The 22,968-nt window shown below is 39.6% G+C and overlaps 2 protein-coding genes across 2 annotated transcripts in view; both read right to left on the reverse strand.

Moving 5' to 3' along the window:
• Positions 1-1,094, reverse strand: part of eng (endoglin) — a 37,383-nt gene extending 36,289 nt beyond the window's left edge. The window contains exon 1 of the mRNA XM_030785299.1: positions 1,033-1,094. The gene's annotated coding sequence lies outside the window, so the exon portion shown is untranslated. The remainder of the gene's footprint in view (positions 1-1,032) is intronic.
• Positions 1,095-10,041: 8,947 nt separating this feature from the next.
• Positions 10,042-22,330, reverse strand: ak1 (adenylate kinase 1). Its single transcript, XM_030784841.1, has 7 exons — positions 22,275-22,330; positions 16,054-16,093; positions 14,264-14,299; positions 13,370-13,533; positions 11,724-11,840; positions 10,736-10,927; positions 10,042-10,127 (listed from the first exon to the last, which is right to left on the reverse strand). Exons 2-7 carry the CDS (start codon positions 16,058-16,060, stop codon positions 10,059-10,061), a joined length of 585 nt encoding a protein of 194 aa, XP_030640701.1. The 5' UTR covers positions 16,061-16,093; positions 22,275-22,330; the 3' UTR covers positions 10,042-10,058.
• Positions 22,331-22,968: the final 638 nt, after the last annotated feature.

Here is a 22,968-nt window from a genome sequence, read left to right on the forward strand (position 1 = left end):
CTGACTTCAACTAAGCGTTTCTGTTCCGAATCTCTTATCTCTGAAGGTTGCATAGTGTTTTATCCCTACTGATTCGTTGAAAAAGACAATTTCGTTTTTTTCTGCACTTTGTCGTGTCAATTACAAGCGGCACGATAACGCTGAGCTGCAAAGTGATCTTGGAATATATCCTCAGTCAGTGAAAAGTTGTCATGCAAATTCTGATTAGTTCTTTAACTTTAATTGGGCTTAATTACTACTTCACTCCAATTGGAATTGTGACACATGCTTAATGCGTACCGGTGTATGGTTTACTTTCATACAAAAACAATTCTCGAACGCGTGTGGACGGAGAACTCTGAGGTTATTCACTGGCCAGTGCCTCTGGCCGCCTCCATGCGGAAACGGTACGGCGTCTCGCTCTTTAAATAATATCACAATGCGGAGATCTGATAAGGGCGCAGACTGTTTGCCCTTATTGATGCATATATCTCGAAAGGAAAACAAGTCGTATAAACTATTTTCCGCACGCGAAGCAACAAAGTGCCATAGCCTACATCCTATGCACTTGATGATTTTGAATTGGAAAGTTTCAACGCTCTTTCAACCTTTGAAACGCACATATAATCAGGTAAAATGTCCATTCAACTTGGATAGATGGTAAACTATAACTGAAAAATATGTAAAACTGAAACCGTGAAAGAATATGAATATTGACATCCCGGACACATAAAACGGCAGTATATTTGAGTACACTGAAAGTTCAAGGCTAGTTAATTAACCTTAAAACACAATCTTCATATCGCCCGCAAAATAGGTATGAATGGCCTATTAAACCCGACCGCTACAGGGAAACAGATTTATATTAGCCGCAAGCACGTAAATTAACCTTGGCAATGAAGATTACCACCTCCGAGGTTACTGCCCCCCTATAGCACATTTTAAAGGAAACAATAAAGGTTTGCTCAACTGGCAATTTATCTAAACTGGCAATTTAGAGATATGTATCATGGCAAAATTAATATTTTTTGACAACAAAAACAGGAAACTCACATTTTAGAGTGGGATGTATCTCTCTTGATTTTGATAATCCGCACGGACAGTGGTCAATTTCGTAAACTCTGTTTAACTCTCAGATTTCGCCGCGCCGCTACAGATTTCCTCAACCACTCCCACAAGTTTCAACTGCCTGTGGTGTTCTTTAACGTCACCAGCGCCGATTGCCTGACCCTGGTCAACAAGAATAGTAAATCGTGCTGAAAGGGCGTCACAGACTAATGTCCGGCGAAATGCAGGGGAAAATGCTCAGAAATGTGGCTCATTTCCTAGTCATTTTCACTGACCTAAAAATAGAGTGTCTGATTGTACTGCCGTTCACTTTCTTATTTTTTTATAAAGTTATCGTAGTCACACATCCAGGCGTTTGCTTTTTTGATAATCGTATGCTGTTGGTCAGCGTTTTCACGGCTACTGGAAAATCTACATGTATTTTAGACGCTTCATAATCTGAGGTGATTTCAGTACAGTAGTTAGCTTATACAGTTTATATATGGTTGCTTCTGCTGCTGCTGTTATGATGGTGGCAGCAATGATGCTTGAAGTCATTCTCACGAAAAACAGTCTAACTTGTTAGAACTGTCGTTTAACATCGCCCCCCTACGGTCACACAGGGTATAATGGCGCAGATTGAACCCACGCATTGTTCGATCCAGAAAGCTTTTCCGCTAAGTCAGATTTTTCTTGCAAGACTTGTTGGTGTCAGTATACTTGGAAAACAATGCCCCGCAAATGGTCAGTAGCAACTGGGGCCAGGTAATAGATAAAGCGACGTTATATAGGTGTGCAAAAGAGGAACAGAAAAAATGGTCAAATATTGAACGAATATAAACGAATTATAAAGTAATAAAGTAAGTGAAGTAATAATAATATAACACACTGTATTAAGCATTATATAAGCATTTCGGTTTGTTCAGGACAGCACACGATGAGAGCGTGTAACAGGGCCTCCTGTCATAACTGTAAATTAGTGTAAGAATTTCGTAGTGCAATAATGGAATGAAATAATGTCCTTTACATTTGACTTGGCTTAATTTTACACAGTCGAGGGCATGTCAGTACACCGAAAATAAGACTGTCCCCAGTTACAGCCTTTTCTACATAAAGTATAAATTTCTAGATTCAAGATGTGCCCATTCATATTATATGCCAACCATATGGCAATCTGTGTATTTAATCAAACTCTTAAAGTTTAGGGGAAAAGAAGACACAAAAAAGTATCAGAAGTTCTCTCTGGGGCTTCCTCTAGGTGTTACAGAAATGTACGTGCGGAGAAGTCGACCGCTAATAAAACTTTAATCGTCCTTTAAGAGTTCGAAGATATTTGGAGGGGGGGGGGGCGACATACATAAGAGGTATGGAGAAAAAGTTATCCTTCTTCTGAGACAAAGTTATTCTTCTTCCATGAGTCAGTTTCCACTTCAGTTCGACATTGCTATACCATGACATAAAACCCGACCATATATGGCAAATCATCAAAGGCGTTACAGCCCTCGGTCTATAGGCTATAGGAAAACGACTAACACGTAGCACTAATCGCATTCCAGGCGGGTAAATCTGCACGTACCCACCAAGGCCCAAAGATGCGCGTGCCTCTATAGGCCTACATCAATGTCGCACTTCCTCTTCGGCTAGCGGAGAGAGATGTAGCTAGCGTTTGAATAACAGGAAACAATCCGCTGTCGGTGGTCTTCGTCTGTCATCGCGGTGGGACGTGGGTTCGAGCATGGTGCCACTTGTTACCATGTCATCAGCCGACAACGAATAAAACAAAGGGAAATGATCCGTGCGCCAGTTCTCAGGTTTCCTTATGGCTCTCTGTGGATCTTCTCAAGGGCACACAGTCATTCGTTGGAGATGCCGTAAGTTGTACTCATACTGTGCCTAAACAAACGGGCTTGACACACCAGGCGCTCTCATAACAATTACAAAACACAACATTTACTACAGCTGAAGAATATTCAAGTAAAACAGCTGATGAAACGCCAACAACATGAAAATTGTGGAGGTCAACGTTATAAAAAGGTATCTCTTAGACACCTTTTTGACACCTCAAAGGCTTTATCAACAGTCTTTAATTTACTTTCACCGCGAGGTAAATTTGGGTAATTTTCTCACATGTGAACATGTAACGAAGATCACCTCTTGGCCTCTCCTATCAGTATTGTACAGCTTCCTCTTTGGATGTCTCAAGCGGATTGTATTTCTTTTTCAAAGCTAAAGCTGCATGTTTTTTCTCCTGCTCTCTCATTGTTGTTACCTGATACGCTCCAGTCCAGGTTAACTCTGTGACATTCCAAGCATACGTGCTGTTCTAGGTTTTACCTCTGAAAGTGCTTACTGGCTTCTTTTCATAATTGAGACTCTTAGGGACACATCCTCTTGCCATAAGAAGGACTTTTCCTTTTCCTCATCCCAACAGGCAGGGAATAGCGAGTAGACTACTCCTTGGAGGATAACCCGGATACCTGTTGGAAAGTGTTTTTCAGCTGGTGGAAGTTTGTGTATACGTGTGTGTGTGTCTCTTTGTGTGTGTGTGTGCGTGTGTGAGGTGTGAAAAACAGGAAAGCAGCAACCTGTGATGATTTCAAGGGGACATTTTTTAATAACAAACATGATTTCAGCTTGTCTTTCTTGGTTGTTTAGTCTACGTTTTGTTGCCAAGGCGATGTTCTAACATCCACAGTTGTTTAAACATGAGAGCACACAGGGCCTTTGAAGACCCCTCACTACAGCTCTTTAGCTCACTTTGATCAAATTGGAGCAAACAAATTGTAATGCATAAAAACTGTGTGTGTGTGTGTGTGTGAGAGAGAGAGAGAGAGAGAGAGAGAGAGAGCTTCTGTATGTATAGGCATGTGTATTATTTGAAGGAATTACGAAACACATTTTGCACCAGAGATCTTAGAAGCTATCAGAGGAACAGTTCTTACATTATGGGATTTTTGGTTTGCTATCTGGAAAAAGATGTTAAAATGTCAAAGTCCTGCCAGCCTGTGGTAACATCAGTCATCTTGTTTGTTGTCAGGCCTAACACACACATAGAATTATTCAGCTGTACCACTGAAACTTACTGGACTTAAATTGCATGTCTGTTCAAAGGAGAAATGAGAGGGTGATTGTGTGTGTGTGTGTGTGTGTGTGTGTGTGTGTGTGTGTGTGTGTGTGTGTGTGTGTTTTATTTGTTTGTTTTGCTTTGTTTTTTTTCTGTTTTCTCATTTAAGTCATTGTTCCAGCTCAATGCCCTATCTTCTCCTTGGGCAGTTTTTTCAGGCCTAATTTAACTCCCCTGACCAGTGACTGAAGGTTACTGGGAGTAACTGAATATTAGTACCAGTTACCTGAGATTAGTAATGGAATAAATTCCCCAAAGGCTATGGATTCTTAATCTCTTTCTCAGTGACTTCAACTCCACAGGCTCTTTGTCCTGGCACATCTGAGTCCTTCTTTTCCACTCATTATCAAGTCTCTGAGTCGTTAAGTACCACTTGACAGTGCAAAGATTAATAAGAAAATATGCAAAGCTTTGAGGCCCCAAGAAAAACACAGAGAAACGCTGTTCCAGATGGCTGACTGTCAGAATATGCCCTCACTGCAGGTCACCTCAGCTCTCAGATGCCTCGTCTAAGCTGTCACTTAAACTTCAACTCTTGAATGCAGTAATGTTAATTAAAATGTATGACCATTTAAGCTCTTAATAGCTCAGAATGTTATGAAGACAGACAACAAGTTAAAATTATGTTTTAGAAATGGTACTGTTTATCTGTGTTATTGATTTTATGTTGCTTGTGTCTCACCATTGTGACACCTGTTAACAGTTTCTCCATTCATCCTTGACTCTTATGGCACTGAAAATTGTCACAGCTTTGCCAGTTATATAGATACAGAATTACAACAAAGATTAGGCGAATACTGCAGTTTAGTCAATAACATTAATTCTGGGAGGGATGAGTGGTCAATTCCAAAGAAAAAAAATATCAGCCCTCAGCATCTCTGTTGGTTTTTCTGAGGACAGGAAAAACGTGAGACGTGACAGGAGAAAGACTGTGTGATGAAGACAGGAAAAACCTGAGATGTGACAGTAGAAAGACTGTGTGATGAGGACAGGACAAACGTGAGATATGACAGTAGAAAGACTGTGTGATGAGGACAGGACAAACGTGAGACGTTACAGTAGAAGGACTGTGTGATGAGGACAGGACAAACGTGAGATATGACAGGAGAAAGACTGTGTGATGAGGACAGGACAAACGTGAGACGTGACAGTAGAAAGACTGTGTGATGAGGACAGGACAAACGTGAGACATGACAGGAGAAAGACTGTGTGATGAGGACAGGACGAACGTGAGACGTGACAGTAGAAAGACTGTGTGATGAAGACAGGACAAACGTGAGATATGACAGTAGAAAGACTGTGTGATGAAGACAGGACAAACGTGAGACGTGACAGTAGAAAGACTGTGTGATGAGGACAGGACAAACGTGAGACGTGACAGGAGAAAGACTGTGTGATGAGGACAGGACAAACGTGAGATATGACAGGAGAAAGACTGTGTGATGAGGACAGGACAAACGTGAGACGTGACAGTAGAAAGACTGTGTGATGAGGACAGGAAAAACCTGAGATATGACAGGAGAAAGACTGCGTGATGAAGACAGGACAAACGTGAGACGTGACAGTAGAAAGACTGTGTGATGAAGACAGGACAAACGTGAGACGTGACAGGAGAAGGACTGTGTGATGAAGACTGGACAAACGTGAGACGTGACAGTAGAAAGACTGTGTGATGAGGACAGGACAAACGTGAGACGTGACAGGAGAAGGACTGTGTGATGAAGACAGGACAAACGTGAGACGTGACAGGAGAAGGACTGTGTGACCTACCGCAAGCCTTTTAGACAGTTTGTGTTGAAAGGAGAAGGCAATTTGCTCAAAGCTCGGAAATCAGCACGTGGCAACTGCAGAAAGAGTTACATAAAAATTGGTTCTGTAACCACTTTGGTAATGTGCCTGTCAAAATGAAAAAGCAAAACTTAAAACTCCCTCTCTTTTTTGCCAAGGTCTGGAAACTATGTCTATTAAGTTCAATTTAACAATTAATTATCAAGACGGAAAGACTGATTCCAGTGCTCTTCAGAGTCAGTGTTCTTCAGAGACTATAAGTGAGATGCTCTTTCTGAAAAGCCACCAAAAATATTTTTGCAGTGGTTTAAGTTTTCAGTATGAAGAAATTCCTTGGTTAAAAGACTATTGGTACAGAAATGTTTATATTTTAAACATGCTTCAAGGTTTATAAAGGTTTATAAAGGAGTAATTTTTTGGATTTTTTTTTATGCACTCATTCAGTGTCTCATTCAGAGCACTGGAGTAGTATTTTGTTGTTATTGTTATTTTTATCTGAACATTACACAGACCCAGTCTAGGTTATCCTTTCATATAGAAGGTAATTGTAGGGAATGTACAATTTCTCAAAGGGAAGTGGCTTTTTAATGTTGGTATGTTGCTTATTTTTGTGCCTGTTTTTGTTTGTGCTAAACAAACAAAAGGTCAGCAAAGAGCAATGGGAAATTTATGAGATGTTACTTTTTGTATTTGGTCTTAGCAGTGAACACGGGCCATTTTAAATGCTCCCGTTCCATCTCAGGAAAAATGTCCTTTTCAAATGACACGCTCGCACTGATGTTCACAGACATGAAGCATTACACTTAAAGGTCAGCACATCACTCCAGTATAAGGCCCAGAGAATTACTCCACATTTTCCAGTAGGATCCAGTCCTTAATGCTTAATATACTGTGGATGATCAACCCAAAGCTGAAATATTCTACACACCAACTTCCAGGATTATAACCTTGAGTTACACACATGTATACCTGATGCAATTTCCTAAAAAACAACACAGTTCAGTCCCATGAAAGTCTAACACGCAATGTGAAAAAATGGTAAGATTTTGGGTATGTAAGTAAAACTAAAGCCTGCACATTCAGAAGACACTAGATTTGATGCAAACAACAAAACAGATTTGCAAACAGATTTGATGCCTACGTTCCTTATGTCTTCAAGGGTTTAGAGGCCATAGATGTTCAGACGGTGATCATAGATATCTTTCAGGCCTTTTACCCACCAGTAGGAGACAGATACTGCTGATTATGGTAAAGCAAAGTCACTCATTCTTTACTGGATAGAATAAAGAATGACTGACTTTGCTTCGTCCGTCAGCCAAGGCTCGCTTTACTTTTGTGCTTGTATTTGCCACGAAGAGGACCATGTGTGACACTTCCCACTGCATTATCGTCATATGTTCTGTCATGTGGTAGTCATGACAACACATGAGGTGTGTGTGTATGTGTGTGTGTGATAACATTCTTTTTTTGTTTCGTTTTGTTTTCTGTTTCTTAGAAAAAATAGAAAAATTTCAACACTTTTTGTAGTTTTTTTCCCCCTTTTGCCAGAGGCAAATTTGAAAGTGTTTCACAGTGAATTTGATTTTAATTTTAATTTAATCAAACTCAGGGCACAGACTGCACATTAAATCATTAAATTAGAAAGAAAATGGGTTTTCATAAAGGATTGTATCAGCGCCTGCTATCTGTATTAAAGCACTATTCTTCCTACAAATAATACACTCTCAATATGAGGCTTCCAAGAGAGTCAGAACTTCCTTTTTTTCAGAGAATTTATTTATATTTATTTTGGTTTAGACCTTCTGTCAGTGCTTTTGGTCTGATAACTCAGAATACCATCTGTTCATCTATTAGAAGGTTTATGAAATTATTTGATACCTAACACATGGTCTTGCTGAGATAATTAATGAAGCAACACAACTTTGTAAGTTGCTTATAATCAAAACACAGCCATTTTATAATCTAATGGTATTTACTGTATTTATACCTTTTATAAATGGCTATTTTTTTTCTATAAAACATTACAGCAAACTGCAATGGGGAAATTAGCAGTCCTAAAGGAAGTTGGGGCCACTAAGTATAGATACAGTTTAGAGATATTCACAGGTAGTAAAATGGAGAACGAGGGAAAAGGAGAGAAATTATACAAGAACTGTTTTTAAAACAGATTTTTGGATGTTTAATTTATGTTGAGATGAAAATGATTTTGACATTGTTTCTGGTAGATGATTTTTCTAGTGTCTTGTTTAGATTTACTAATGAAAAGCCAGAGACTAATTTCTGTTTTAAATTCATTATAATATGAAAGCAAGGTCTAAAATGAAGAATAAAGAAGTTGAAAAAGTGGACTAACAAACTAACTGACGCCTTTGTTTGCAGTGTACATAGATGAAACTGAAAGTAAGTTTAAGTGGACTAATAATGGAGTGATGAGTTTTAAACATGGTGCCTTAGAAGAATATTTGGTGCTGTGCATCCAATCAGCATCAAACTTTTGGAGCAAACTAAATCAAATGCACTTATGGATGTTTGTATTTAAACTCCACCTAAACCACATCATAATACCCTCCAGTGCTCATCTGGCAGTAGTTTTCTTAGTTATTGAATGAACCTTACCACAGTACCTGGAGGTTATTTCTGAACTGCAATTTGTCAGCAAAGTTTCGATTAGTGCCTGAAAAATACGTCAAATGTCATCAAAATTGTTTTTCTGTGACATCCGAGATGAGCAGAAAATGTTTAAAACATTTCCCTTGTGATAAATGTGTGACAGTGTTTACAGGAGACATTTTCTTTTGGCTTATTCAGCACATCATTATGCATCAGTTACGCTCAGGAAAAAAAAAAAACCTTTTTGTTCTTACTTTTGTTGAGCAGCAAAATCCAGAATTCGTCAGTCTTTTTGTGAAACGGTGCATTGTAAGAATGTAACTGGGAACTACATCTGCATGCACTAATGAAATTTCTGGGTCTACGAAGGTGCAACACTGTTATTTGGATAAAGAGAACATTATGACTATGTAACACATATTCTTTCCTAGTGTTTTTCTGTCCTTCAAACAAGATACACACTCTCATCTATTCTGTTCTCACTCATTAAAGGAGAACCCCAGTCCAAGAGGCAATTCTTTCAGCACTTACTCTTGCCTGATTTGAACATCATTTTTTTGTTTGTTTGTTTGTTTGTTTGTTTTAACTTACACAGCTATTTAACAAAGATGAAACTTTTGTGTCATGACCTCAATTTGTTATGTGCAATTGTGTACCCTTAAATATATCAACTAGTCAAGTACAATGACTTACTTTACCAGTCAGAGAAAAATAGGCACTGACTACACCTCTAAAACTACTTCCGTCTCAAAGCTTCCTCCACAATTTTTAAGCTCCAGGAACTTTCTCTCTGTCGTCGACACAGCTTTGCCCTATTCGTGTGGACTGTCAAGCCTGGGGTTTGTGTCAAGTTAAGACAGTTGACATTCAAGTTAAAAAAGTTTGAAAGTTGAATCACATTCATCTAGCCTGTGCTATTGGTGCTTTTCACTTCATAAGATCAAAGAGACATGTCTCAGCTGATTCATGGTGATGATAATATGAGCTTTGTCCTTGAGGTGATGGACATCTCCTCTTGGTTTGTCAGACACAGAAAAATGGTAAGCTTGCATAATGACACAGTATGTCATAAATCTAAGCCTGTCAACAACAAAAAAAAAGGTCTAGATTAAAACAGGTCTGAGCATGCTGGTGTTTCATCAAAGAGGTCTGAAGATGATGTTTAATGGTAGAGCAAAACCAATGTGGCCATCAATAACAAGGACACACAGGAAATACACACAAGCTTTGTCAGGTCACAAGACAAATATAATGGCACATGAGGACAGTGGTTAACTAGTTAACCCAGATGAATGAGGATGCTCAGACTGACAGTCTTGCTGGTGATAAGAGGGAAATGGCTGTAGCTGAGTTGGATGTGTAATCTGAAAGTCAGAATTTGTCTTTTAACGTCTTTAGAGTGTTTTTTTGGGGGGGGGGGGGGGGGGGATTAGACAGGAAAGTATTTGACAGGAAAGAAAGTATTTGACAGGAAAGAAAGACCAGAAATAAAGTTTGAGTCACATTAGCTTTACTTCAGGCCATCAATAGCTGCAGCAACGTGTTTGAACACCTCATCCACAGGAGGTTCAGAGTCAATCTAGAGACAGAAAGAGAAAACAAGTATTACACATAGACAGATAGATAGATAGATATTCTTTTTTGTCTCACAGGGAGTCTATGACGACACCATTTAAAATTTTGTTCATCAAACATGATATTTATGAAAAGATTTCACACCTCAAACTGATGCTTCTTTTCTGTGCTCACAAAATGTCCTATAGATTTACACTGAATCTCTTCTAGCTCACGTTAGCAGTTATCTAATATTCCCCTAGAGCTGGAATATCATTTCACTGTCTCTGGCAGCACTCAACAGTAATTCAAATTCTGTTCATCAAAAGAATAAAAAGAATAGAGAAACAGCTAGATCACAAGTGCCTCTATCAATTCCAAACCTCCTTCTGATTGAAATAAGCCTTTCAGAGATATCTCACTTACCGTTTATTATCCTGAACCAAAACCAAAGCTCTAAACTTTGCCTTAAACATGATCCTTCATGTTAAACAAGCTTTTTTTTAGACAGATTTTCAAGCAGGTGTGCAAGTACAGTTAAACGTTAAGTTTTTTTTTAATTGAGTTCAGTGTCAGGTGTAGATATTGGCACTTATTGCAGAGCCGATCCACCTTCCTCTGAAGTGCACTCACCTTTCTGACAATCCCGCGGCTCTCATAGTGAGCAATGACTGGCTCAGTAGCTTTGTAATAAAGGTCCAGTCGTTTTTTGATGGTTTCTTCATTGTCGTCAGCACGGCCACTAGTCTCACCACGCTTCATCAGCCTCTTGACCATGGTCTCACCCTTAGCGTCAATGTACAGCAGCAGGCTTGGGGCACCAATCTGGGTTTCAGAAACAACCAGGACAAAACCAAAGCCAAAGTCAAGACTTTAGAGCTCAGGAGAAAAAAATGGCTTTTAGTGAATGGTGTGACTGTTAGTGAATGTTGTGAACGGTGTGACTGTTAGTGAATGGTGTGACTGTTGGTGAATGGTGTGACTGTTAGTGAATGGTGTGACTGTTGGTGAATGGTGTGAATGGTCTGACTGTTAGTGAATGGTGTGAATGGTGTGTGGAGCTCAAAGATATAGATATTAATATAGATATATATATATGAAGACAGATATAGATATAGATACAGAGATATGAATATAGATATAGATATGAGGGTGTAGGTGTGTATGGAAGTTCAAATTTGCCTTATTGATCCATTGGCTTTCAGTGTGAGTAATACTTTTAACCTCATATTTGTCACCAAGCTCTGCACTAATATTTCCCATTGAGAGTAGAATATATGTGTGTATGGCTTATGTTATGTGTTTTTTTTATATACAGAATATATTGTATTTCTAATATTACCTATTAATATGGAGATATTTAACTGAGAATTTAGCATGTGGTACCACTGTTAAACTTCAAGAGGGGTCTAAATTAACACCAATAAGGACTGCATTTGAAAGCATTTTTCTACTGTTTTTCAGCTATCAGAACAGAGACAAGAGAAAGAGAGACATTTCATTGTAATACTCTATTTCGAGTGTCTGTGTGTGTATGTGTGTGTGTGTGTGTGTGTGTGTGTGTGTGTGTGTGTGTGTGTGTGTGTAGAAGTTCTACAGTTTGGTTCGTCATGCTTCCCACCTTCTTCTCAAATTCCTCGCCCTGTTTGACCTCCCTGGGGTAACCATCGATGAGGTAACCTTTGGATGTATCAGCCTTGGCAATCATGGCATCCTTAATCATGTCCAAGACTGTGTCCTGTCAAGAAAAAAAAAACAGACAGAAAGGTATGGTTCAAGACACTGGTTCGTTTTCACCATTCTCTCTCTCTCTCTCTCTCCCTCTCTCTCTCTCTCTCTCTCTCTATAAGTTATTTTTCCCCAGGCATCCCTGTTAGCAATCTGTCCATTTCTGCCTGCTCTTCTTCTCACTGTTCTCATTAGACCGCCCAGCAAGCAGATGTCAAAATTATGAAAAGGATTATCTGAGATGATTCGGAGAACTCTGAAATTAAGAAAAGTTCATTATTAACATTAAGTTCATTATTAACAGTAAGAAGTGTTTTAAATTAAAATTACGCAGACTGGAGCTATGTTAAATACTCAATCTCGATTGTTCATTTCAATTTCTAAGGGAGTTGATTAAATCTGCATAAACAGTCGACGAGCACTGTAATGAAGTCTTAATAATCACCACGTGTGCTGTGCTTCAAATTGCCAAAACAAACAAACAAACAAACAAAAAAACTCATCAGATTGCTCTCAGGCAGAGAGCAAATGGTGTTACCAGATCTTAAAAACTAAAATTCACAAGTGAAAAACCTACATATGTATGTGTGATATGAATGATACTTTCCAATGAGGATAAAAGAAAGGATGGAGAGGCAGAAAAAAGAGTGAATACACTGCTGATGCGCTGTGCCTTTAGGATATCCACAGATACACTCTACAGAACACTGAGACTGAAACTTTTATTTTGAAGCAGTTAGCTTTGTGTTATCTGTTGATATCATGTATCTTAAAAGATTAGCTAACTGCATAGTTAGCGATGTAATATTAGCCCACTAGCTAAAAATCTGACCAGTTATTTAATGGGGGGTGGCTCTAGTCCATAATCTAGCATATTTATGGCAAAGTTAAAAATCAGTTCTGCTAATATAGCTAAGCACAAAATATGCATGTCATTGTCATTTCAGTGATGTCTGGATTCTATCTTTCAAATCAGTGAAATAGGACTGGCTTGATGATTTGATGATATGGTGTACCTCATACGGTTCTTGGCTGACAGTAGTTTTATTACTATACTTAAACTCAGTATCTAAGGCCAGCAGAATGATTCAAACCAGAGTATACAAACATATTTTGAGGTAAAAAGACAATGGTGGGAAGAAAAAGAAAAATGGACAAACCTTTTCATTATGCCACAGGAAAACTGAATAATAACACAGATAGAGTTGATGAATAAACAGATATATCTATGGGCAGAAGTGTTGATAGTGTTAATTGATACTATAATGTATGTAGATGTAAAGTGGTGTGACAGAGTCTCTCAATGATATGACGACATTAATCTTCTTATCGAGCTCCAACCTCCCTGTAACACTCCTAATACTACTAAAATATTATGTATACCTGACAGACAGACAGACAGACAGACAGATAGATAGATAGATAGATAGATAGATAGATAGATAGATAGATAGACAGACTGGAATATAGATAAAGCCTAAGAAAAGTGTGGTGAAATTGAAATGCAGGTCTTATCAGTTTTGCAGAAGGCAGACTCACTAGAGGGACAAGTTCTCCTTTCTGCATGATGGCCTGAAGTTGTTTGCCTCTCTCAGAGCCGGAGGCCACTTCTGCACGGAGAAGGTCTCCTGAGGACAGGTGAGTGTAGCCATATTTGGCCACCACCTTCTCACACTGGGTGCCCTTGCCGGAGCCGGGTCCGCCTGAGGAAGGACGGGGAGTGGTGATTGGACAGTTGGACAAAGGTAGGGAAGCCATGTGAGCACTGCTTTGTTATATTGCTTTAGTTGAGTTCACTGGTAGATGAGTCTTGGTTTTCTGAACTTGGTGAATCAAGAGAACAAAGGAGTTGACTTTATTCTAAATTTTATTTGCTTCTTCTCAATTTGTCCAAATTTAAAAGTGTGTCAGACATCTGTGGAAAGATCTTGTCACCTCAAAACATTCTTCACACATAATTTCAAAGAGTTTTTTCACTTCACTGAAAGGACAAGAACTTGCTAGAATCATTTTAAGCTGAAACTGTGAAGCTTATTTTGAAAATTATTAATTATATTTAAGCAAATTTAGTCCATTTTAAGACTTAACAAGTATTGTATCCGTTTGTTTGTTAGTGAAGAACTTCCATTCTTTACACATTTGGAACGGTATAGTAGAATGTTTAAATAAATGCAAAATAGGAAAACAATCGATTTAAAGGAATTTTTAAAATTAGTTTGACCTGTGAAATTCTTTATACTTAAAACTCCTCCTGACACGTCATATTTATAATAGGCTAGACAAGTCTGTTAACGACTGCTCAGCATTGCTAATGTTTACAACCGACAACAAGGGTGAATGTGGAGGCAGAGGGGGACGGGCTCTCTATGAAAAGCCAGATTTGCAACTGTGCTTAACAAGCAAACAAGTGATGAATTTATTAATTTAACTTACCCACAACAAAGATGATCTTTTTGTCCTTGAGTTTGTCTGAAAGAAGACAACAAACGATTAAACAAACGATTGCAAACGACTGAAATGATGTCCTTAAATTCTTTAACTACAGAGTCCCTCGTTTGTTCCGTATAGTTCCAAAACAACGAAGCAAAGCATACCTTTTGGATCTGTTGAAGAACAAATCAGTGGTGCGGTTATACAAGTATTCCCCATTTTTGTTTCAGGGTCTCACTATCACGGCACTACATAATGTAGCTATAGCAAGTATGAAACTTTGTTCCGCTCACAATTAGCAAGTTCCACGGGCATGTTATTACTATAGTAACCGTTGGTAACCATAATGCAATGCCTTATCGGTTTTCGGTAGGCTTCTTCTCACTGAAAGCTGTGCGTAGTCAAGCACACACCAAATACCAATTCAAAGTTTGTGTTCAAATTTAGAGATTGTGACATGAGTGTTTTTGGACTGTGATCTTTAAAAGCAGACAGCGATACAAATTTGTTACATCATACGGTCGTGTCGTGCCCGCTTAAAGACGCCGAATTGTTAATATGCAGTCTGTCCAATATGCATCTGGGAATTCCCAGATCATCTATATATGAACACAGTGAACAAATCCGGCTGCATTTAACGCTACATTTCACTTCATTTTCCCGTTGTGGACTAAGTTTCGTAACTGACAAATAGCTTGTGCGCTGCAGCTGGGTCACTGCTTAGTTACCTGTTTTGTTAAAATTAGGAATGTGAAGTGATAACAACAGTTGAGGTTTGCAACTAACATTTTTGTCCATAGGCCTCGAAAGTTGACACTCCACCCAGTAACGGATCCTGAAGCACACCTCATGTCTTGCTCTTATTCGGTATTTTCAATCGGGCTGCTGTGAAAAATACCTCTCGGTTTTATCACTCAGAGTGCCACTCAGAGTTTGTCTTTTATAGCATTTAGCTGACAAGTCGCTTTACAAACCAGCCATCCGTAGAAACGCGCTCTGAGAAAAGGCAGTTGCAAAAGACCGTAATGTTTTACGTGTTACAGGGAATGCCAAATCTAGTGCTGCATCTGTTTTAATAATAACACTGACTCGCATAGCCTCTGGGCTTTTTTCCATTACAACTCGATAATGGAATTTTAAAAACAGCGTTATAGATTTTATTCTAACTGCAAAAGTCAACCCTCTGACACCCACATTATGATCCAAACGCGTGAAGTAATTACAATTGTTGTCCCTGCAACGGCTGCCTTACAGCTAATACTACCAGTTAAACCAGTTATGTAGAGAACAGTTTGATGTAATTATCAACTGTATTCACAATTTTAAACATGAAAATATCTATCTATCTATCTATCTATCTATCTATCTATCTATCTCACACATACACTCACTCACCCTAGAAATTGTTTTCATGCTACGTGCATGGAATGTCAGCTCACGTCTCTCATACCGTTGCAATATATTATATGACCAGTAGAGGTCAGCACAGACTGCAAAATTAATGCAAATTTCATTTGGGATCATGAACTACTTGCAATATAAACAGATGTTAAAAACCGATTTAGGCACAAATTAGTGACGGGGCATAATTTATAATTCTCTCTGCTCACGAAAGACAAGAAGATGATATTTGACCATGCACGTAATAATAGTTAATAAAATATGTTGTTCTAAACACGCATTAACAGTATCTCTTTTTACTTCAAGACCCTGAATAGTAAACTTAATTCAGCAAATGTCATTAACCAAAGTGTGAACGACAGCTGTGCACAGAGAATAAGAAACGCACTCACCTGCCATGACTGTATGTTACGTTAGGGGTATTTCTTCAACCTGTTAATGTAAGATGAAGAAAAATAAGAAGTTAGTCCTGAGTTAATTAAATAGATGAATGAGTTGGTATGATACTTCAAAAGATTTTATTCACCTATAGAAATTATTTGTTCAGACTGTAGTGCATTAAAATGTGTAAACATATAAGAGATTGGTAATGCAGAATGAAGATGTTTTCATGCTGCTAATTTCTGAGAATACTTGTAGTGTGGATGAATTTCTGTATTCCGTGGACCATGTTTATTAGTATGTAGATAAGGAGGTCATTTGAGTAAACATCATCTTAGAGCTAAAAGATGCACAATTGGCATGAAATACTGGATGGAGGTTTTTTTTTGGGGGGGGGGGGGGTTATAAAAATAAATAATTATTTTGCAGTCATTTACTTTTGTAAATGATCCTCTTATTATTTTAAAGTGACCATGAAGTTTGAGATAAAGTTCGTCAGCCAGGAACACTGTTGGACACTGAGGCAGTGTTTACTTGCTGTGCTGTGAACTGCTAGAACTGCTTCAGTTCCCCTTATCAGTCTATACCTAAACACAGCACAGTTCTCGCCTTGCTGCCTTGAGCTTTTGCCCCAGTGATAACTATCACAAAACATTTCACAACTCTACAGTGCGCATCCTGTGATGCCTCTACAACCACGGTATAGTTAACCAAAAATGCTCCTCACAGCAGTAAAAAAACTGCCCACAAAGCAACAATCTGCACCACAACTGGCCTGCACCACCTCAACTGTTCCAAAAACTTACTATACAGCATTAGGAATGAAAAGTACACTCTTAAAAGCAGACAGAATGTAAGTGTGTTGGTTTATTGTTATGCAGTAACAGTGCACATATACAACCTTCAGAATACATTTTGCCTTATACTAATAGTTTTGGGAACTATTTAGCTGTCAGTAGATCAGTTCTATAACAACGTATTACTTTAGTTCGGAGAGCACTGAAATGTACAACCAAGCCTTTTCCTATATATTTTGCCTGTCAGTATTGTCTTCATCTTTTGTTCCCTAAGCTGTTTCTAACAGTCCTCTGACAGCCGTGGTCACGCCGGTTTTGAAGTTTAAAGACACTCCCAAAGTGCCTTTATCCCAGTGTGAGATGCACAGTACCAGTACTGAGTGATTGGTGAGTGGACAGAAAGCTGAAATACACAGTACATGTGCATGTCATTGCCAGATGGGAAGAGGCGTTTGGGTGGACCAAAGACCTCTTAAACTTCACTCTACGTTCAGCGTGCCATTAATAGACAGATCTCTAAGACGTGGTCGTAGCAGACACACCCACCTGACGGCAACCAACTGTGCTGCGGTACATGACAACTACCACTACAACTCAAGTTATTTTACCATATGCTTAAATTCAGTTAGCCTGTCTTATTTTAGCCAAGAATAATTCCTCATATTAGCAAAAAGAAAGTTAAGTAAGGGAACCTTACTGTGGGTTGTTGTATTACACCTCTCTTTTCAGTGCTTCCTCAGAGACAAAAACAGTGAAAGAGTATCAGGGTGCGTCAGAGAGACATGTGAAAACACATCACTTCATGCATCTGAATGTACGAGTCATGTGACCGAAGTGACACCCATGCACCGTCTCTTTGACTGTGGAATGCAAATTCTGTGGTGGGGAGGCAGGTCTTAAACAAACTGGTTCTGCTTGTGCTGAACTTAGAGAAGTGAAATGACTACTGTGAGACACCAGAGGTAATAATGGACAGTGTCCTTCCGGAAACTGTGCCAGTCATCAGTTTCTTTACCACTAGACATTTATTGTCAAATTATGACATTTTGGTTCTCAGTGTGGGCTGGGTTTTTGTTCCTGTTGTTGGTTTTTTTTTTTTTTTTTTTTTTTTGAGCAATCAATAATTATTCCATGGGATATGTACTTTTAAAAAGAATACCTTGGTACGCACTGAAGGAAGGATTATTTATTCTTGAAGTGCTTCACCTGACAACACAACTTATTAGTGCTTGTCTCTAGTAAGTAGCTGAAGTTAGCTGGAGAAGGTCACAGTTACTTAAACATATTCATAGTTCTAGGCAAATGTGCAAACGGCTCTGGAGTGACATTTAGACCTCATGCCAACTATCTATGATCTCACTTCAAAGGATTCATTATCACTTTCCTAAACTGACTTATGGTCTGCGGCTCTGTAAATACAGTAAGCGCAGCAGTAGGTAAATGAATGATCTTGGCTGGCTGCCGTTTATTTTGTGTCCTCCTCCCTTTCCTCCCTTTGCAAAGTGTGAGAACATTTTCACCTCATTGTGAAATAAGAGAGGGCAGAGAACACAAGCTAAACAACAACTAATCAATCATTTAAAATAAATGTCTTGAATGAAAGTTAAGAGTTGTCAAAACGTAGATGCTGAAGTAGAAATTGGATTTAACTCAAACCCATAACTTGACACTACAGTGTGAGGGTCTCTCTCCCGGTCCAACATCAGTCATCCTGCATCCGTGCCATGATGCGCGAGGTGTAATATGACTTATGACTATGACTATGAATTATGACTATGAATATGAATATGACATGAAAGAGCATGCAGAAAGTGTACAACCTGAGGTCCTAACAGTGTACACAGTCAAGTTAAGAGCAATTGTGAAATTGCCTTTCTATCTCTCTACTTCCTTGCCTTTGACTCGCCGTTGACTAGATTCTTGGAATATAAAAAAATCTGGCTTTACTCTACACATGCAAAACATCATCAGACTATTACAAGCACCTGTGCACTGCATGGACTTACTGACAACACACAATATCATCAGAAATTTCAAAAAATATCTCCAATTGTAAGTTCTTCCTCATGACAGAAAATACATCCTTTAAAGTATGGCTTCAGATGTACGGTAAGATGTTTCTAAATACGAGTGTTTGTGTGGATTTTTTGAATGCATTTTAAAGAGTTTTGTTTTATTTTTGGTCAAGTTTGCGAGCAGCTGTGGGGCACTCACAGTTAATGTACCAACATTACAGTCGCTTCTGCAAAAATATGCCCTCAGTGGGTGAAAGGACTCGAGTCACATGACGTAAGTTTAACATTTGCATAATACCCATGGCATTGCCAAAGTGGTACAGCGGCTTGTCAAGAGAGCAGTTTTCACTTCTCTCACATGTGCATCTATGTGGAGGATACATAAGTCTCAAATAACTTCCAGCTCACCCACATGGGAAAGGGAGATCAGTTCCTGAGTGTGTCTGGTTTTATGTGTGTGCTGGTAGTCCCTTGGGTCACGTTAAATGTCACCCAGAAGGCCTGAATCATCACTGGCCACTTTGGGACCTTTCCCTGTCTGGCCAATTATGGTGACCACAACAACCTGTCTGGCGTGTGGGACCATCATCCTCATGGCTAGGTTATGTCAAATGACCATGTTTGAGGATTTGCATAACCACAGTGTGTGGTTGGATGGATGCATGCATGCGTATGTGCAACCGTTAGTGCTGCTGAGAGAGTGTTGCACAAATGAAGAAGGATACACTCAAACTAGTTCTCTGCTTTTAGAGTTTGTTTGCTAAACTGACTTAAGCACAATGTGTATACAATTTGCTGCAGCACAGAACAAAAAAAAAAACAAAAAAAAACTTGAAGATAAACTTCAAAAAATTACGTTTGTCATTCTTTATCTCTCAGAGAGATCAGATTGCCATCTAACAAAATGTTTGCTCTGAAAGCAAATGACCAAATAAGTGACAGTGAGACTGTGTGGAGAATGCAGTTTGTCATATAGTGTGTGTGCAGTGTGTGACCAATAAAGTCTTAATAATACTTACTTGGTTTTTGCTAGTTATAGTTAAAGGCTTCTAGGATAAAGTCACAATGCAGGATATACTAATGGAGTAAACCTGTATTAAATTTATTGGCAAAAGCAAGTCTAGTAACGCAATCAAGAAAGCTGCATTACCCAGCCGTGACAGTTTTTGCACATGGACACATGCACTAAATACAAGTGCTGTACTCAGCCTGTATTTAGCCACCCATGAATTCTATAAATTCTCTCACTTTTCACAAAGGGCCTTATTTTGTGTGAAATCTGTATGTTTCACCAGGGCGCAAAATTTGCCAACATTTACACGCAGTGTTACACCCTAGCTGACTGTACACCTGAGACGCATAACCACGACCTGGACCTTATAAAAGGTCTTTTTAAAACCCTTGTTGGACCAGTAGTCCAGAGTGTTGAGTTGCAGAGGGACTAGAGTGAGTTGCAGAAGGCTAGAGTGAGGGTCAGTTCTGAGTTTGGGGATAGCTTTCAAGAGAACTTCAGAAAGCAACTTGAGCTTTGAACGTAGTTAGGAATGTTTTCTATTAAAAGACTTTCCAAATAAGTCTCCAGATTTGTCAGCAGTCAAGAGGGCTTTCTCTGGTTACACTGGTGTTCTCCCTGTAAATTGAATTTTTACTTCTCCTTAATTACTTTTAATAATTGCTCTAAGCCAAACTCTACAGTATCACTTTAGCTATTGCCTTTATTAACAGTAAACTACTTGTCACAAGTATTTGCAACCTTCACATGATGTTTTATAATGAGCTCAGGAGCGAATTTGTAACTAGCTAATTTGTCTCTGAATACAGAGAAATTACATCTGAAATACCAAAAAAAGAAAAGGGAAACAAAAAGGCATGTAGGACATTATGTCTTCATTGTGATTGTTTGAGGTGAAGGGTTACTAAATCCACTGTACATCTAGTCAAAGCATGAGTGTAGTGTGTGAGTGTTGGATATCCTGTTTGTTTAAAAAATAAATGATGCTTTAACCACCAAGTATCTCTCCATTCAAATCAACCATGAGGGTCGGAAACTGCTCGGAACTTGCTTGCATGAGGACAGGACTCTGTGAGACACATGCTTATGTGCTCGTATCATAATGATAGTCATTTCTCTTTCTTTCTCGTATCTTCTTTCGTCCTGTCGTGGATAAACGTGTCTGGCCATTGACGGTGTGAAATGGCTCGATGTTCATTTACGAAAATCAATGAGAACTGACGTGATCGCTGTGGGGGGGGCTCTGTGTTATTGAACACACGTGGCACTGATGTCTGCCTGATCTGGAAAAGGGAAAGTTCTGTCACTGTCCCTTGTTCAAGATTGACTCAGAAACTATCTCGCTTGCTTCAGGGTTGTCTTCAATCATGCTGTTATTCTAAATAAAGAGTCAGGAACCTTTGCAGCTGTCCAGCAATGCTATGCTTACCATGACAGTGTGGGGGAGTGAGGGGGGGGGGTGAGAGAGAGAGAGAAAGAAACAGAGAGAGACAGAGAGAGAGAAACAGAGAAAGAAATCACTCGCTGCATTCTATGCACTCCCACTCGAAGCAAGTACTTGGAACACCACCTCTGGACATGTCTATGCTCTCTGTGTAGCGGGATAAGCGTTTAAGCTGTTGCTGTGGCAACGCCATCTGGGCTAAATGAGTTGTGTCCCTTTAAGAGAGTCAAGGAGCCCTCTCCCTCTGACGTCAGAATAGCTCGTGTGGAGAAATGGAACTGTCAATGTTTACAATGGTGCATGAAGCTACAACACAAGATGATTTAATTACGTACACAGTAAATTAGTACACCCAAAGGGTTTGGACCACGTGAAATTTTTCCTAACAATTCACAGTAAAGATTAATGTACACAAAGCCTCTTTAACCATTTGGCACTGTCCCTTCCGCTGTTGGACATAATGTCCTCATGAGCTGTAGTGATGCATTAAGGTGACAGTCACCAGCTTAAGAGGAACAGCTCATGTTTGATTCTCATATGAACACATATGGCCATTTGATTAAACAACATTTTATGTCATGTTCCAAAAACAAGGTCTTTACCATTGCCTGACTGACTGACTGACTGACTGTAGTATTGGTCTGTCACGTTGCTGCTGCAGCTGTCAAAACAAAGTATGAAATTGTCCCCATGTGACGCATAGACAAACAGCTGAACAAGAGACTGCTCTTATTCCATTCACAGTAGAGTCTCTGCCCCGTTTAAACTTCTCACCCCCAGATTATTCTGCTGCATCAGACAGACAACCAAGCAACTTAGAGAGGTTGTTCGCCCCTGCTGTCATTTAGCTTTATCCAATTACACTCTCTCTCTCCTCCCTCTTTCCTTCTTACACACACCATAAGCCCAATCTTATTTCCCCCAGTAGCTTCCTTTCCCCCTCGCGTCCCTCCTGCGCACTGACCTCTCTTGCGGTTACACGGCTAAGTCCGGTTTGCGTGGCTGTCAGTCCCTCTCCTGGCTCCTCTCTGTCTGAGCTGTGACCCTGCTACACGGCAGCCCTCCCCTCTCCTCCCTCGGCTTTATATAGAGTCCTGGCTGTTTGAGGAGCAGTGCATGCTGGGAGCTGAAGAGGGCGAGTGAGAGAGTGAGAGAGAGAGAGAGAGAGAGAGAGAGAGAGAGAGGGAGAGGGAGGAGGAGGAGGAGGAGGGAGGGAGGGAGAGATTGCGAAGGAATCCATGCCCATCCTAAACGATTCCTGAAGTAGAATGCTGTGGCATCTGTCTCAGCTGTTGCTTTTTGCTGTAATTTTCCAGGTGGCTGAGCGAAGCAGGGAACAGCTGGGAGGGGAAAGGGGAAAGGGGAAATTTGAGAGAAGGCGGGAGACTGATAAGGGGGCTCTGAATAAGAATGAGAGGTGAAGGGATGGGAGAAAACAAAGGACAGGGAGGGAGAGAGGGAAGACGAGAAATGAGAGAGGCAGAATCTGTGTTAGTGTGAAAGAGAGAGTGATGAGGGGAGGAGAATGGGAATGGGAGGAGAGAGGGAGAGAGGGAGGGAGGGAGGGAGGGAGGCAAAGAAAAGAGTAGAGTAAGAGAAAGATGCACCGTAGGTTCTGCTAGTGTGGAGGCTGTGTAACTTACGGCTCATCAGTTATT

This window comes from Chanos chanos, chromosome 9 (assembly GCF_902362185.1).
Source record: "Chanos chanos chromosome 9, fChaCha1.1, whole genome shotgun sequence".
Taxonomy (NCBI): Eukaryota; Metazoa; Chordata; class Actinopteri; order Gonorynchiformes; family Chanidae; genus Chanos; species Chanos chanos.